The sequence below is a fragment of the Terrapene carolina genome, unplaced genomic scaffold (genome assembly GCF_002925995.2).
Source record: "Terrapene carolina triunguis isolate 2854851 unplaced genomic scaffold, T_m_triunguis-2.0 Scaffold131, whole genome shotgun sequence".
Classification (NCBI taxonomy): Eukaryota; Metazoa; Chordata; order Testudines; family Emydidae; genus Terrapene; species Terrapene triunguis.
Genome location: NW_020664482.1, coordinates 26,796,260 through 26,809,128, shown reverse-complemented (window position 1 = coordinate 26,809,128; position 12,869 = coordinate 26,796,260). Strand labels below are relative to the sequence as shown.

General features: G+C 42.8%; 1 protein-coding gene across 1 annotated transcript in view; it reads right to left on the bottom strand.

Moving 5' to 3' along the window:
* The window catches only part of LOC112115800 (sodium/hydrogen exchanger 2-like), a gene marked incomplete at its 5' end in the record, with an annotated part of 47,315 nt that overhangs the window by 17,811 nt on the left and 16,635 nt on the right, over positions 1 to 12,869 (bottom strand). Inside the window, 3 exons of the mRNA XM_026653088.1 lie at positions 197 to 267; positions 5,599 to 5,688; positions 12,239 to 12,435. Of these exons, the coding sequence (XP_026508873.1) occupies positions 197 to 267; positions 5,599 to 5,688; positions 12,239 to 12,435 (358 nt within the window). The remainder of the gene's footprint in view (positions 1 to 196; positions 268 to 5,598; positions 5,689 to 12,238; positions 12,436 to 12,869) is intronic.

Genomic DNA, 12,869 nt, shown 5'->3' with positions numbered 1-12,869 from the left:
TGCCCAGACAACCTGGTCCACCTTTTGAGCTTAAGGAAAGAAAAGAAAAGCTGTCCCTCTTTGTTTGTGGCTGTCATCTGCTTTATGACACACAGATGAATGAAGCTCAGCTATCCCCAGTGGAACCATATGGAAACAGAAACCAGACTCTTTTTTTTCAAACATGTACACAGTTGTATTTTTGGCAAATCCTTACTTGTCTTTCCAGTAATACTGTCCCCAGTGTCCAGATATATCTTCTATGCCAGCCAGCAAATGATCCAAGAACTAAACAGAAGAGAGGATTTTGCTATACACCGGTGTATCATTGCATATATGATGAACTATGTTGGATAACATCAAAAGCCAGCAGACAAAATGAAGGACATTTTCAGCTAGGTGCAGTAATCAGTAAACAAGAACAGGCGCTGTCTGCATAATTCCCCATTCAATCATCCTTGGTTCTAAAATGCAATGAGGCTTCTTTCTTTCAGGTGTGCACAAGCAGAGAATAATCACTGAGGGACATGGATCTGTTTTTTATTAAACATGCAGGTTGGCCAATGCCTTGCATGCCCTGCATAGTGCGACTTGACAAACACTGGAAGCTCATACTGAATGTCTGGAGAGCAATGTGTTTCATGAGAAAGACATATTTGGTGCATAGGTGCTGACTACATAGGGCTGGAGCTTCTCCTGGAATAATAAATACCCGCTGCTACTAAATAAAATCAATGACTACACTGCATCTTAAACACAAGCAGCTTATTTCTATGTTAAAAATTCTGAACAGGGAAATTTTCAACCTTAAAAAGTCTCCTGAATTTCCCAAATTGCCTCCCCAGCTGTTGTCACCAGTACAACCTGCAGCAGACTCTGCTATGCCACTGTTCATTACCCCCATCATACAAGTGTTCCTGTGCAGCTTCAACCAGCTCTAATTAGAGAAATCTCCTTTTGCACACAGAGATATACTAAGCTTTCAGCAAGTAGGTGTTAATCATGTGACAGTGCTCGCTTAACCAGCCTCCTCCACTCTTTGACTTCCCCTGAGGTTACACACAGCAACCTAACATGGGTTCAGATGTGTTAGACTGCACCTTACTGGGGCTTCTCAGGGCAGGTCTACACTACGGGGCTAAGTTGACCTAAGTTACACAATTCCAGCTACGTGACTAACGTAGCTCAATGGTGGGTAACCTGCAGCCTGTGGGCCACATGCGGCCCATCGGGGTAATCCGATTGCGGACCACAAGACATTTTGCTGACGTTGACCATCCGCAGGCACTACCCCCCGCAGCTCCCAGTGGCTGCGGTTCTCTGTTCCCAGCCAATGAGAGCTGCGGGAAGCGGCGGCCAGCACGTCCCTGCAGACCGCCACTTACCGCTGCTCCCATTGACCAGGAATGGCGAATCACAGACACGGGGAGCTGTAGGGGGCCATGCCTGCGGATGGTCAACGTTAGCAAAATGTCTCGCGGCCCGCAATCAGATTACCCTGATGGGCCGCGTGCGGCCCGCAGGTTGCCCACCACTGACGTAGCTGGAGAAACTCTCCCGTCGACTTACCTTATATCGTCTCGTTCAGGTGGAGTACCAGAGTCAACGGGAGAGCGATCTGCGGTCAATTTAGCGGGTCTTCACTAGACCTGCTAAATCGACCGCCCGTGGATCAATCGCCATGCTTCAATCCCCTGGTAATTCTAGACAAACCCTGTCACATTAAACTAACTTGACTGAGCTAACACAACTGAAAAGCACACTTTTTTTGCCCATCAAACCAGGACCTTTAAAAGGTGGTTTGGGAGGGGGAGTCCATGACATTTGATGCCACAGAAGGTTTCCTTCTCATTTCTCTCCTATTACATTTATAGGGCTTCATTTTTCCCGTTTGCTAGTAAATGCTAATGAGACAATACTTGGTCTCCCAGGCTGAGTTTAGTTTGAGTAATGAATACACTCAATGTTTTGGGGTCACCAGTACAAAAGCTTAAGATCTGGAGGGATAGCTCAGTGGTTTGAGCATTGGCCTGCTAAACCCAGGGTTGTGAGTTTAATCCTTGAGGGGGCCACTTAGGGAATCTAGGGCAAAAATCAGTACTTGGTCCTGCTAGTGAAGGCAGGGGGCTGGACTCAATGACCTTTCAAGGTCCCTTCCAGTTCTATGAGATAGGTATATTCCCCACCCCCAGCTTTTGGAATAATTAGGTGAATCATATACCCATTAAATCTTAAGGGATGTCTACAAATACTACATCTCTGTCCCATCTTTACATTTTCTGCCTTCAAATCAACAAGGATCAGAAGCCAGAATCACTGACAGGAAGGTATTAATTATTAATTATTTTTATTTGTACAGCACCAGCAGTGTGGTGCTGACAGGCAACTGATCCCCAGTGTAGGGTGGCTACAAGACATTCTGTCCATTGGCTGGAAAGGTGTTGGGAGGGGAGGAGCGGGCAGACTGTCAAGAAGGATGCTGGCCTGTGGGGAGTTAGAACTAGGGGGAGCTGGCAGCTAGGAAACAGCAAGAAATAGGGATTGGTGGGGCAGGAAAAGTGGAGGTAGGGGAGAGCATGCTGCAGCATGAAGGGTGAACAACCCGCAGGGGAAGCTTTAAGTGAAAAAGATGAACAATGGGAAGATGCTGGGGCAGCCAGGCCAAGCCAGCAAGGCAGGAGTAGGGAGCTCTCCGTTTGTGACTGTGCATCACCATTGCTGATGGGGTGAAGTTCACTCTAAGCCACTGTCACAGAGAGGTCACTGATTCACCAAGGCAGCAGATCAGCACATCTACTCATTTATGGGCATCCATTTCCATTCTTGCATAGGCAAAAATTTAGGCTGTCTAAGGACTGCAGAATTAGGCCCGCTCGTTGTAACACTAACACCGCAAATATTTAGTTTAAAAAATCCTAAATTGTGTCTTTCAGTCAAAATGGTAAAAAGGATCCCAGACGGAGCATTACAATAATCCCCTCTGAAGAAATAAATTAAAGGAAGAAAGCTTCCTCTGGGTTCCTGAGCGCCTGCTTTCTAGCTACCTGTATTGTTACCATGTCTACTTAATTAGTACATAGCTGTTTTCAGCTCACATTACCCAATAAACACATCTTTAGAGATGATTTACCATTCATGCTCTAACAAAAGAAGGAAGTGGTTCCTGTTTGCTATAGGAAAAGCCTCTTCAGCCTATTGAACTGTTCCATTAACCTTAGACAAAGCCCCATAATACATACTAATTGGGAGAATGCCAAGCCTGTTTCCTACAAGTGATTTCAGAGCAAACACCTGTGTTTTCATTTTATTTGTTGTTGTTGTCAAAAAGAGAAAAGAAATATTCCTTAGTACTCAGGTAAAAATGATTTGTCATCAAAAAATTCTATTCATAACTAATACTTTACATTTGACAAAATGCTTCAAGGACACTGCCTAGTAAAAAATCCCACTGCCACAATACCAACACTTCGGATGACCAGAGAAAAAACAAAGCCTCTCCAGTTTGTTTCATGGGTGAGTTTGGCAGCATTTTGTGTAATTTCACTAGCTGTTTTCCTTGTATACCAGTTCCCCTATTTGTTTGATTTGTGTTTGTAATACCATCAGTATTGGCAGTGAGACTCAGAAACAGGGGTATTACCTGGACTCAGGTTTTTAAACTGACTAGATTCCAAATGATGTTTAAACATCCTATTTGCTGTGATATGTAAGACACAGTGCACTAGATTCTGGCCCACACTGCAGTCCCTCTGGCTGCTGCAGTGGTACAAAGGTATTCTACTATGCTAAACGAGCAGCTGAGCAGTCCCCTGGCAAGCTGGAATCCTCTGTCCGCGTAGCTGGTGTAGCCAACTCTACATCACCCCTAACTGGCCCCTGAAAATGAGGGCATATCAGAAGTGGAAGGGAGCTTGTCCAAAGCATGCTGCATTCCAGCAATCCCCAGCTGGCATAACAACCCCATGGGAATTTAGACCAGCCCTGAGATTGGGCCAAGTGTAAAGCCACCATAGTCTCCCCGCATTCCCTACAGCTGCTCTGAGCTGCAATTTGTCATAGCTGAGGATGTAGCCCATTTTGTCCTAGAGGCAGTAGATAAAGGAACTGGCCTGGGAGTGTAAACATATGGGGTCTACCGAGGACTCTGCCACTGATCTGCTGCATGACTATGGGCTAGTCACTTAGCCTCTCTGTGCCTGTTTCTCTCCTGTGTAGCTGTTTAAAAGTGACCGCAGGTAGGGTATGTTTGTAATTGTAGTGCTTTCACCTCTCACATTCTAGAAACTGTTAATATTACACCAAATCATCTCTACCAATGCTGAAACACACTAAATAAAGTTTTCCAATGACATGAAGGCCCATAGAAATGGCTGATATTTAACCTCAAATAGGAAGTGAGCCAAATCCACCAAATTAAATTAGTTTAGAACTCTGTACCACTGTGTTAGGGAAACAATGTATGTTTGGTTTTTCGAGTGTGATGATCCCTTGCAATTTGAAGCTACAAATTAACATCCAATTAAATTGACCACTTCCTCGGGGCCCAGTCTTGCTCTGGGGCTCACATGACAACTCTTTGCAGGCTATTTCTGCAGCACTTGTGCACACAAGCAAGGTAACAAATAGCGTGGTAGCTGTTCTGCATAAACCAGGTGAAGGGATTTCTCAGCCCCTGCCCACCCTATGTTTGCAAAGCCTGTAACGTGGGCATTTCCAATGCATATGTTTGTGTGGGTGGCTGGGTGGCTGGGTATCTGTGCTTATGTGGGCTAAAGCCAACTTACATGGACATGGAAAACTACTACACAGCAGCCCTTCTTTGTGTCAGGAGTATCTTCATCCCAAGTATAGGATTAATTGCTCTTACTTCTATAGCATGAATCAAATGAGAGTCTTTTCAATGACTTCAGCGGGCTTTGGAGCAGGCTGCTGCTGAGGGACCGAAGCTGAGAGATGTAATTGCCATGTATACGAATATATCCAAATACATTGCCACTAGACTTGCTATCATGTCCCAGCCAGCCCCCGCAACTCAGAGCTCTGCCCACGTTTGGGGCTATGTTTTCCTTTGGTGTCAGCTCTTTTCTTTTGGAGGGTGTCCTTCTAGCATTTGGTGATTATTAGTGGCCAGCCAGAACCCCCACAGAAACACAAAAAACAGAACTACAGCTAAGCCTATATGCTAACTTCTTACCACTAGGTCCAGAGCTGGGGCTAGTGCCTGGTGCACAGGGCACCAATGCCGGGTCATTCCCCCAACTAGGAAAGCCCACACACACCCTCCCCCGTTGCCTCCTTGATCCCTTCCAGACAGGCAGAAAGGACCAGGTTAGACTGTAAACTCTTTGGGGCAGGTACAGCACCTAGCACAATGGCACCCTGATCAGGTCCCTGTGTGCTACTGCAATAAGAATAGCAGAGCTTACTACCTTCGTATGACCCAGAGCCTGAAAAGGAATCTGCATTCAGAAAGCCCCGCTGAACTAAATAGGACTCTGCAAGGGCTCAAGGGTCTTCACAGGCAAATTGCTTGGCAGGATCAGGCCTATTAGCAAAGCAAATTGAAATGCTGTAATCATACCCACCCTTTGGCTAGGCATAAAGAGCTGACCCACTTACCCGGATGTGAATCTGTTCCCCTACCGTGGGCGCACTTTCTCTTTTCCTCTTCACATCTAATAAGTCAACGAGAGGACGGATGGTCATTCCCTGCAGCATAATGACACGCACACAAATCAGGCTCTCTTCATAACACAGCAACTTTTCAAAGGACCAGCATGTTTTCTAGTTACATATCTTTTAGCCTGTGCTGAAAATTTGCTGTTGAACAGCATCACCAACGTCAACACAAAATTAGCATAGCAACCCAGTTCCTGCTGCATTGAATCCTGACTTGTTTCCAGTGAGAAGAGTTCTTTGGGCCAGTCTCTCTCCTCAGCTTTTTTGCTCTTTTCAATATGTGAAGCCACTGTCTCTGAAAAACTCTGTACCTGTTTGCAACCCAAAAACTTTATTTACCAACAGACAAGCTATGTTAACGATCCCAGTCCTCTCACACATTCATAGATTTTAAGGCTAAAGGGACTTGCATTACCTCTTGCATTATACAGGTCACAGAATCTCACCCAGTAATTTCTGCCTCAAGTCTATGAAAACTGCACAATTAATTGATTTTTTCAGTTTGGTGGCCAAATTGAAAAAATCTGGGGGGAAAAAACAAACATTTGGAGTCTAATTGAAACTGATTTTTTTATTTTTTTCTAACCTAAGGATTTTTTTTTTAAACTATTTCAGGATAAAAAATATTTTGTTCAATCCAAAAATATTTTTTTTTCATTCTACTGTGTTACATTTTCAGGTGGGTTTTTTTTACCCTTTGCAACCCTTTGCAAAAAAATCAAACAAATCTAGCTAAATTTAGAACGAAAATGTCATTTCCAAATGAAAAGTCAAAGCATGATATTTCAAAAATGTCAAAAAAGCTCATTGTGATTTTTAAAAAACCCCACATGTTTTTTCATTTTTCATTCAGCCAAAACTATTTGCCAGTTTAACCTGAATCCATTAAACAGTTTTGGTCACCCTGAAACTTCCTGTTTTGGTGAATAAAGTATTCCAATGACAAATTTCACCCAGCTGTAAAGCCTATAACTTCTGCTTGAGCGCTAGCATGTCTTGTAGAAAGAGGTCTAGTTGAAATGTAAAATTGTTAACAGATGACAGTTCTGAGCACCTTGCAGGAGTCTTACTGTCAGCATCTGTGATTTATCTATGACTCTAACTGGTGAGGGAAGGGGGGAAACGTTTAAAAAAGTCTTTCCATGGAACTCATGAATGAGAAATTCTGAAGTCCTGCTGTGATTACAATCCATTATATCTCTTAAGTTTGCCACTTTAAGAAATTACTTTCCTATGCTATGCCTGCAGCAGAAATGATACAGTAGCTGATGCTCATGACTCTCTTGAATGTCACAAGAGTTGGCATGGAGGACAGCTTTAATTGCAAGAACAATTAATGTGTCATTTTAATCACTAATGTCAATACAGAATTCATCAACATTCAGTGTAAATAATATAAATCTTACAAATTTAGAAATAACACATATTGCTAATTAAGCAGCGCCTATGTAATTTGGCCTCTTGTCTTTTGCTGGATAATCAGCTGGGTTTGTTTTCATTTTAAACTGACAGTACTGAGTTCTGTGACCATGACTCCCAACTTCTCACATACACAGAAAGAGATTTCTATGGCTCTGATCCTGAGTGTTGTTTTATATGAACAGGCCCCTGTGCTTGTGCAGAGCCCCATTGACTTCAACAGAGTTCTGGTGGGGAGATGGGGCGGGGGTAGACTCCTGCAGCCACGTGGATAAACTTGCTGGATCGTGGCCTTAGTACTGATTGATGGCTGTATATAACCTGTGTGAAATGTATTACTGGTGTCAATCCAGTTGCTAGTGGATAAGTGTCCACATCACACAAAAAACCCAAAACAAAAACCTTCACAATTTAACAGTTCCTTCTTAGCAATTTCACCAGGGAGGTCACCATCTGAATAGGCAGAGAGAGTGAACTATAAATGGAGAACATGGCATTTAGTTTTTAAAGGACATTGAGAGAAAAAACAATGACGCTCCTTTGTGGCATTCAAGACAAACCAAAGGCTCTTTTGAGGACTTTATGGTGCAAGTGGCATCCATCAGGCCAGTCTGGGAGCACTGAGCATCTGTCAATTGCCAAAAAATTTTCACAAAACTATTGATCACTCCTGCTGTGTAAATTCAGGAATGATGAAGATACTCTTGCCACAGGTTCAGATAGACCAAAATAGACATTGTGACTGGGTTATATATTGCATGGCCACACCTAACTGCTTACATATCATGTTTTAGGTCTAGTAAAGGCATTGCCAGATAATCAGCTGGGGCTTTCCAAGAGAAAGAAGCTCCCTCAAGATTCCTTACACATCCCTTTACCCCTCTGCACCAGCATCAAGGCCAACTACACTATGCCCTGCAGTTTTTACTCAGTCTTTACTCACACAAAAGCGCTCCCTGAGGTCAGGATTTGCACCATTGTTAATACAAGCTGCTGATGTACATCAATAAAGAAAAAGCTTTAAAAACAACAGCGCCATGAATGTTATTTTTTAACAAATCATTTATTTCTTCCCCCTTCCATCCAAGGTGAAATGCATTATGAAGAATGCTGGGACACTGAAGTAATCTCCAGGCCCAGCTCTTCATCCACGGATGTAACTGGAAACACTCCCCTTCACTTCATAGGGTGTGGGATCAATTTACACTCTGTGGTTTTTAAAAGGTTGTCTTTAATATCTGATCTATCATTTTTATATTTTTTTCTACGTTGGGGCATGTCAAGGTTGTTGTTTCTTTAAGCAAGTTTAAATGTTTCTGATTCTTTTGGCTGTCTCTGCTACATGATGCCACAGGTACCCAGAATTTGAATCAAGCTAGTCTTCATGAATACTAAGTGTCTGCTGAATGACTCAAGGTCAAAGGTCATTCTATTGACACATACCCACAGGGGAGTCCCACCCTTTCGCATGGAGATGACATCACCATTTGAGCTCTGAGGTTACACAAAAGCCCTTCCACCATCCTGAGAATTATTTTACGAAGCTTCTGTGGAATGGAACTGCTGCCTTAGAGCAACCTTTGTCAGGGACTCCGAGTCTCTCTGCAGGAGCGGTCCTGCCAAGTGACCGGATCTTTTCAATTTCTGACCCACATTTGCATCTTAAAACCTGTCAACCTGAACCCAACTCCCCTTTTCCCACCCCCTGGCCTCCGCTCACTCCATTCAGTCTGCCGGATAGGATTGGAAATTATGCTCCACAATAGAGATCCAGCTGCCTGTCTGACTCAGCTCCAGGCCCAGTCACATTGGCATATCAAGATCATTACTGGTTTTGCCCAAATGATGGTATCAAATATGAGGAGGCACGGAAGCTTTGCTGTGTGGGGTCAATTGTAAAACATACCAGTGTGAATCTTCACCTCGTATGCAGCCTGAGCATGAGTGTGCTGGAGAGTTCAGCGGGGTCCATGTGGAAGAAATTCTCTCCCACCGGGTGTGGATCAGCAGTGAAGCCACTCTGCACCTCTAAATGTGGCTTCAGAAGCCTCAACAGCTGCTTCAAACCTTCTACAGGGTGGGAAGTGGGTGGGGGGAGGAGGGCAGGCATTGGATTGGTGAATCTGTATGGAGCTTGTGCACACAGGTGCAAGAAGCCCCCATGGAGCTGTACTAAATGGTGCCACCCCTTTCACTGACCTTCTGAATCTTGCCCCCATATAGATTCATGCAGCAGAACTGCCCTGGGATCTACTGTGCTGCTTTGCTCATCCAACTCTGCCAATAGAATGGGGGAAGGTGGGAAGATAAGGCTATGTTCATTCCAGGAAGCAAGAGTATCAGCATCATGTGCTTCCCACAAGCAGTTACCCAGAAATAAAGGTCCTGAACCTAACCCTGGACTTCTAAAAATAGGACAGTTTTGGGAGTTCCTTGACCAGATAATCCCAAATTTCCACCACAAACTCACCTCGGGCCCTGACCTGACATACCAGTTTTCAAGATGAACTAACTGTGCAAGTGGATTTTAGGGAGGTATGAAATCTGGGCTTTAATCAGGAACCTTGCTGCAATCATGGAGTCACTGCTGCTGCAGCTTTGATGATAACACAGGGTGCAGGGCAGCAGAGAATCGGGGCCAAAATCTTTAGCAAACTAAAAGTGTCTAGGAATATTTTAACCACTAGATGGCACTTGAATGCCAAGAGATGTTCTCGATGTGCATTTTTCCTTAAAGGGAAGCACACAAGTTATAAACGGATCCCACAATCAAAGTAGATCTTAATAACCTTCAGTATTAGCATAGACTAAAATGATGGGAAATCTTTGACCTTCATTTACATATAAGAAAGGGGAATTAGGAATCATTTTAAACTAAAAGTGGGACATTGTAAGCAAGAGAGAACAACATATAGTGAAACAGAAACATATAAGCAAGAAATTTCATATAGATAGAATTCAGAGTGGTAGCCGTGTTAGTCTGTATCAGCAAAAACAACGAGGAGACTAATAAATTTGTTAGTCTCTAAGGTGCCACAAGGACTCATGGTTGTTTTTGCATATAGATAGAAGTATTTTGAAACTAACGTTTTAAAAAAGATTGCCATTAGAATCCCAATGTAAAATTAGATCATTTAACAGAATAGGTGCTGGAACTTGGGATGTGGGGAGTGCTGCCACACCCCCTGTCTTGAAGTGGTTTTCATTATATACAGGCTTTACAGTTTGGTTCAATGGCTCTCAGCACTCCCACTATACAAATTGTTCCAGCACCCCTGTTTAACAGAAGGGCCATTTAATTACTCTTAAAATTCAAGGGACCTGATCCCCATTCTCTTGCAGTCTATAACGAAACCTCCATTGATTTAAATAGGTAGAGCACTGCCTGGATACAAAAATTGTATCCACATCCAATCCGCAATCCGCAAACATGGTCTGCGGATATCCACATCCACATCATAAAGGGGATATCCACAGATTTGCAGAGCTCTAAATATAAAATTTGGATCTGCACCCCTCCGTGATCCACAAACATGGTCCACGAATGCAGGATATTCACAGATATAAAGCAGATATCCGCAGATTTGCAGGAACAGGAGCAGGACTAACTTCAGTGCATGGCAACTAGTGGCAGATTCTCTAATTTACCTCACTTTAAATACACATGGAAACAAATTTTGAACCTTAATCAGAAGCATCTATGAAAAATTACATCATTTGTGAGATAGCAGAGATTGTGCAGTTAGCTCACTGAATTCTTTTTCATAATTCCATTTCTTATCATTACAAAACATCTAGATAAAGTTAGAATGCTTCCAAACTCAGTTTGGTTGGTGAAGTTTCTATCTTTTTATCTTACTAGCAAGCTAATATATTTGAGCCACCTTGGGCTGTAAGACAAGAGCATTTGGCTAACATGAGTGGTATCATCTTATTTGTCATATTATTCTTGAGGAATAATAAACTCCTTAAAAATCCACTCTTTCCGTGAAGTGGACTGTAATGAACCATTATTTTGATTGTTTATGATTTATGTTACTTATGTAACTAGTCACACACCCCGATCCTTTTTTCAACTCTAGACAATATGGCAATTTAAAGCTATCACAAGGGCAGGGCCTTCTTTCAATGAAACATCATAAAGTGCTAACACCTGCCTTTTGTATGTATGTGAAGCTATCTCTGACATATATACTAACGCCAAGATTTTCCAGTGACTACTGATTCTGATTGCCCCAGTTGTTGTGTGCATCATAAAGAGACCTGATTTTCAGAAGATACTGAGCCTCTCAAAATCGGTACCACACACTCAAAATCAGGCCCCTTTAAGTTGTCTCATGCCAAAAACTGAGATGTTCAAAATCACTAGTTACTTTTTAAAACCTTGCTCCGGGGGGCAAGCATGAGAGCCCTCCAGCCTAAAGCACAACTGAGACTGACAAAGAGCCTCAGGTCACCAAAGACAATGAAGCCAGAACCTTTTGAGTTATGGCATTGATGTTTATTTTGTGATTTGATATTAATAAATTAACCCATCTCATATTCCAGAGTGTGTTGGAGAAGTATTCTTGAGGAGCCCTGAGAAGGGGAAACTGAGGTAAAAGGTCCTGAAGGGTCATCCCATGCCAGGAGAGGGTGCTCTGAGATGGCAGCGCTGTGACAATACCCAACATAACACCTGTTTTTCTCCTTAATCGGGTATCAAATCCTAGAGTGTATTTTACTTTGGTGCTCATTCTGCTCCTGGTAAAATACCTAAGGGCCTTGCTTTAAAGGGATATCTACATTAGCTTTTTCCTACTAACCTTTTCACCATTATTATCCCTGGTAGAGCTACACCAGTGCAAAGATGGGGTTTGTCAACATGGAAAAGACTCACGTAGACAAGGCCTAACAGTGTTACTCAGTGACTGTTGTCAACCACACAAATATAAGACACATTCTCCCAACTCCTGCTTCGTTCAATAAGAATTCTAACCTCTGCACGCCTGATACAAGGAAAGGTCTGATAGCTTTATGTTCAATTCTTTTGTCCAATTAGAGTCCACACTAAATCTAAAGAGTGTCAGCATCAGCCATGTATCTGAAACAAAAACACTGTCATGCACTATGTAATAATTGGACTGACGTAGGCGTTCTACCATATGGATAGTATCCTTACCTGTACAAACACAGTGAAGAGAATAAGTACAGTTGTGGCTGCAATGAAGAGCTTCTTTCTAGGGAAGTCAGGGAGCAAGAAAACCAGGGAGAAACAGATGGCGCCTCTAAGACCCCCATATGCTATAATAAACTGATCCTTGCTGGTAACAGTGTTCACATGTAATCTGTTCACGAAGAAAGTCAATACAAGAACCCCTATTAAAGTAGGAAAGAAGATGGGAAATTAGCAAGTAAGAAGAGAACTTACACAGCATTAAAATAAGTGGCTATTACACTGTGAACAAATTACACATCAGTAGGAATAGGGCAGGGAAGACTTTGGTAATATACTACACTCCTCCACTGGCCAGATCCACTGGGTTTCTATCTGTCTGGTACTAGACCCAGAATAGCTAAGAATCCAGACCCAGTTATGTCTGACTTGGAGGAGACAGGAAATAGTGTTGAATGGCCACAGTTTGGTAGGTCTTGTAAGACCTATAAGACGTTAGACTGATCTTTTGGTAATATCCCATGTTGGATACTATCAACCTTGTGTGTCGTCAGGATCTATTCTTGAAACTGGGGTTCCTTTTAGAACAAGAATGAGGTTTGACCCAGAGTTTTAGTTTATGTACATAGCCATCACT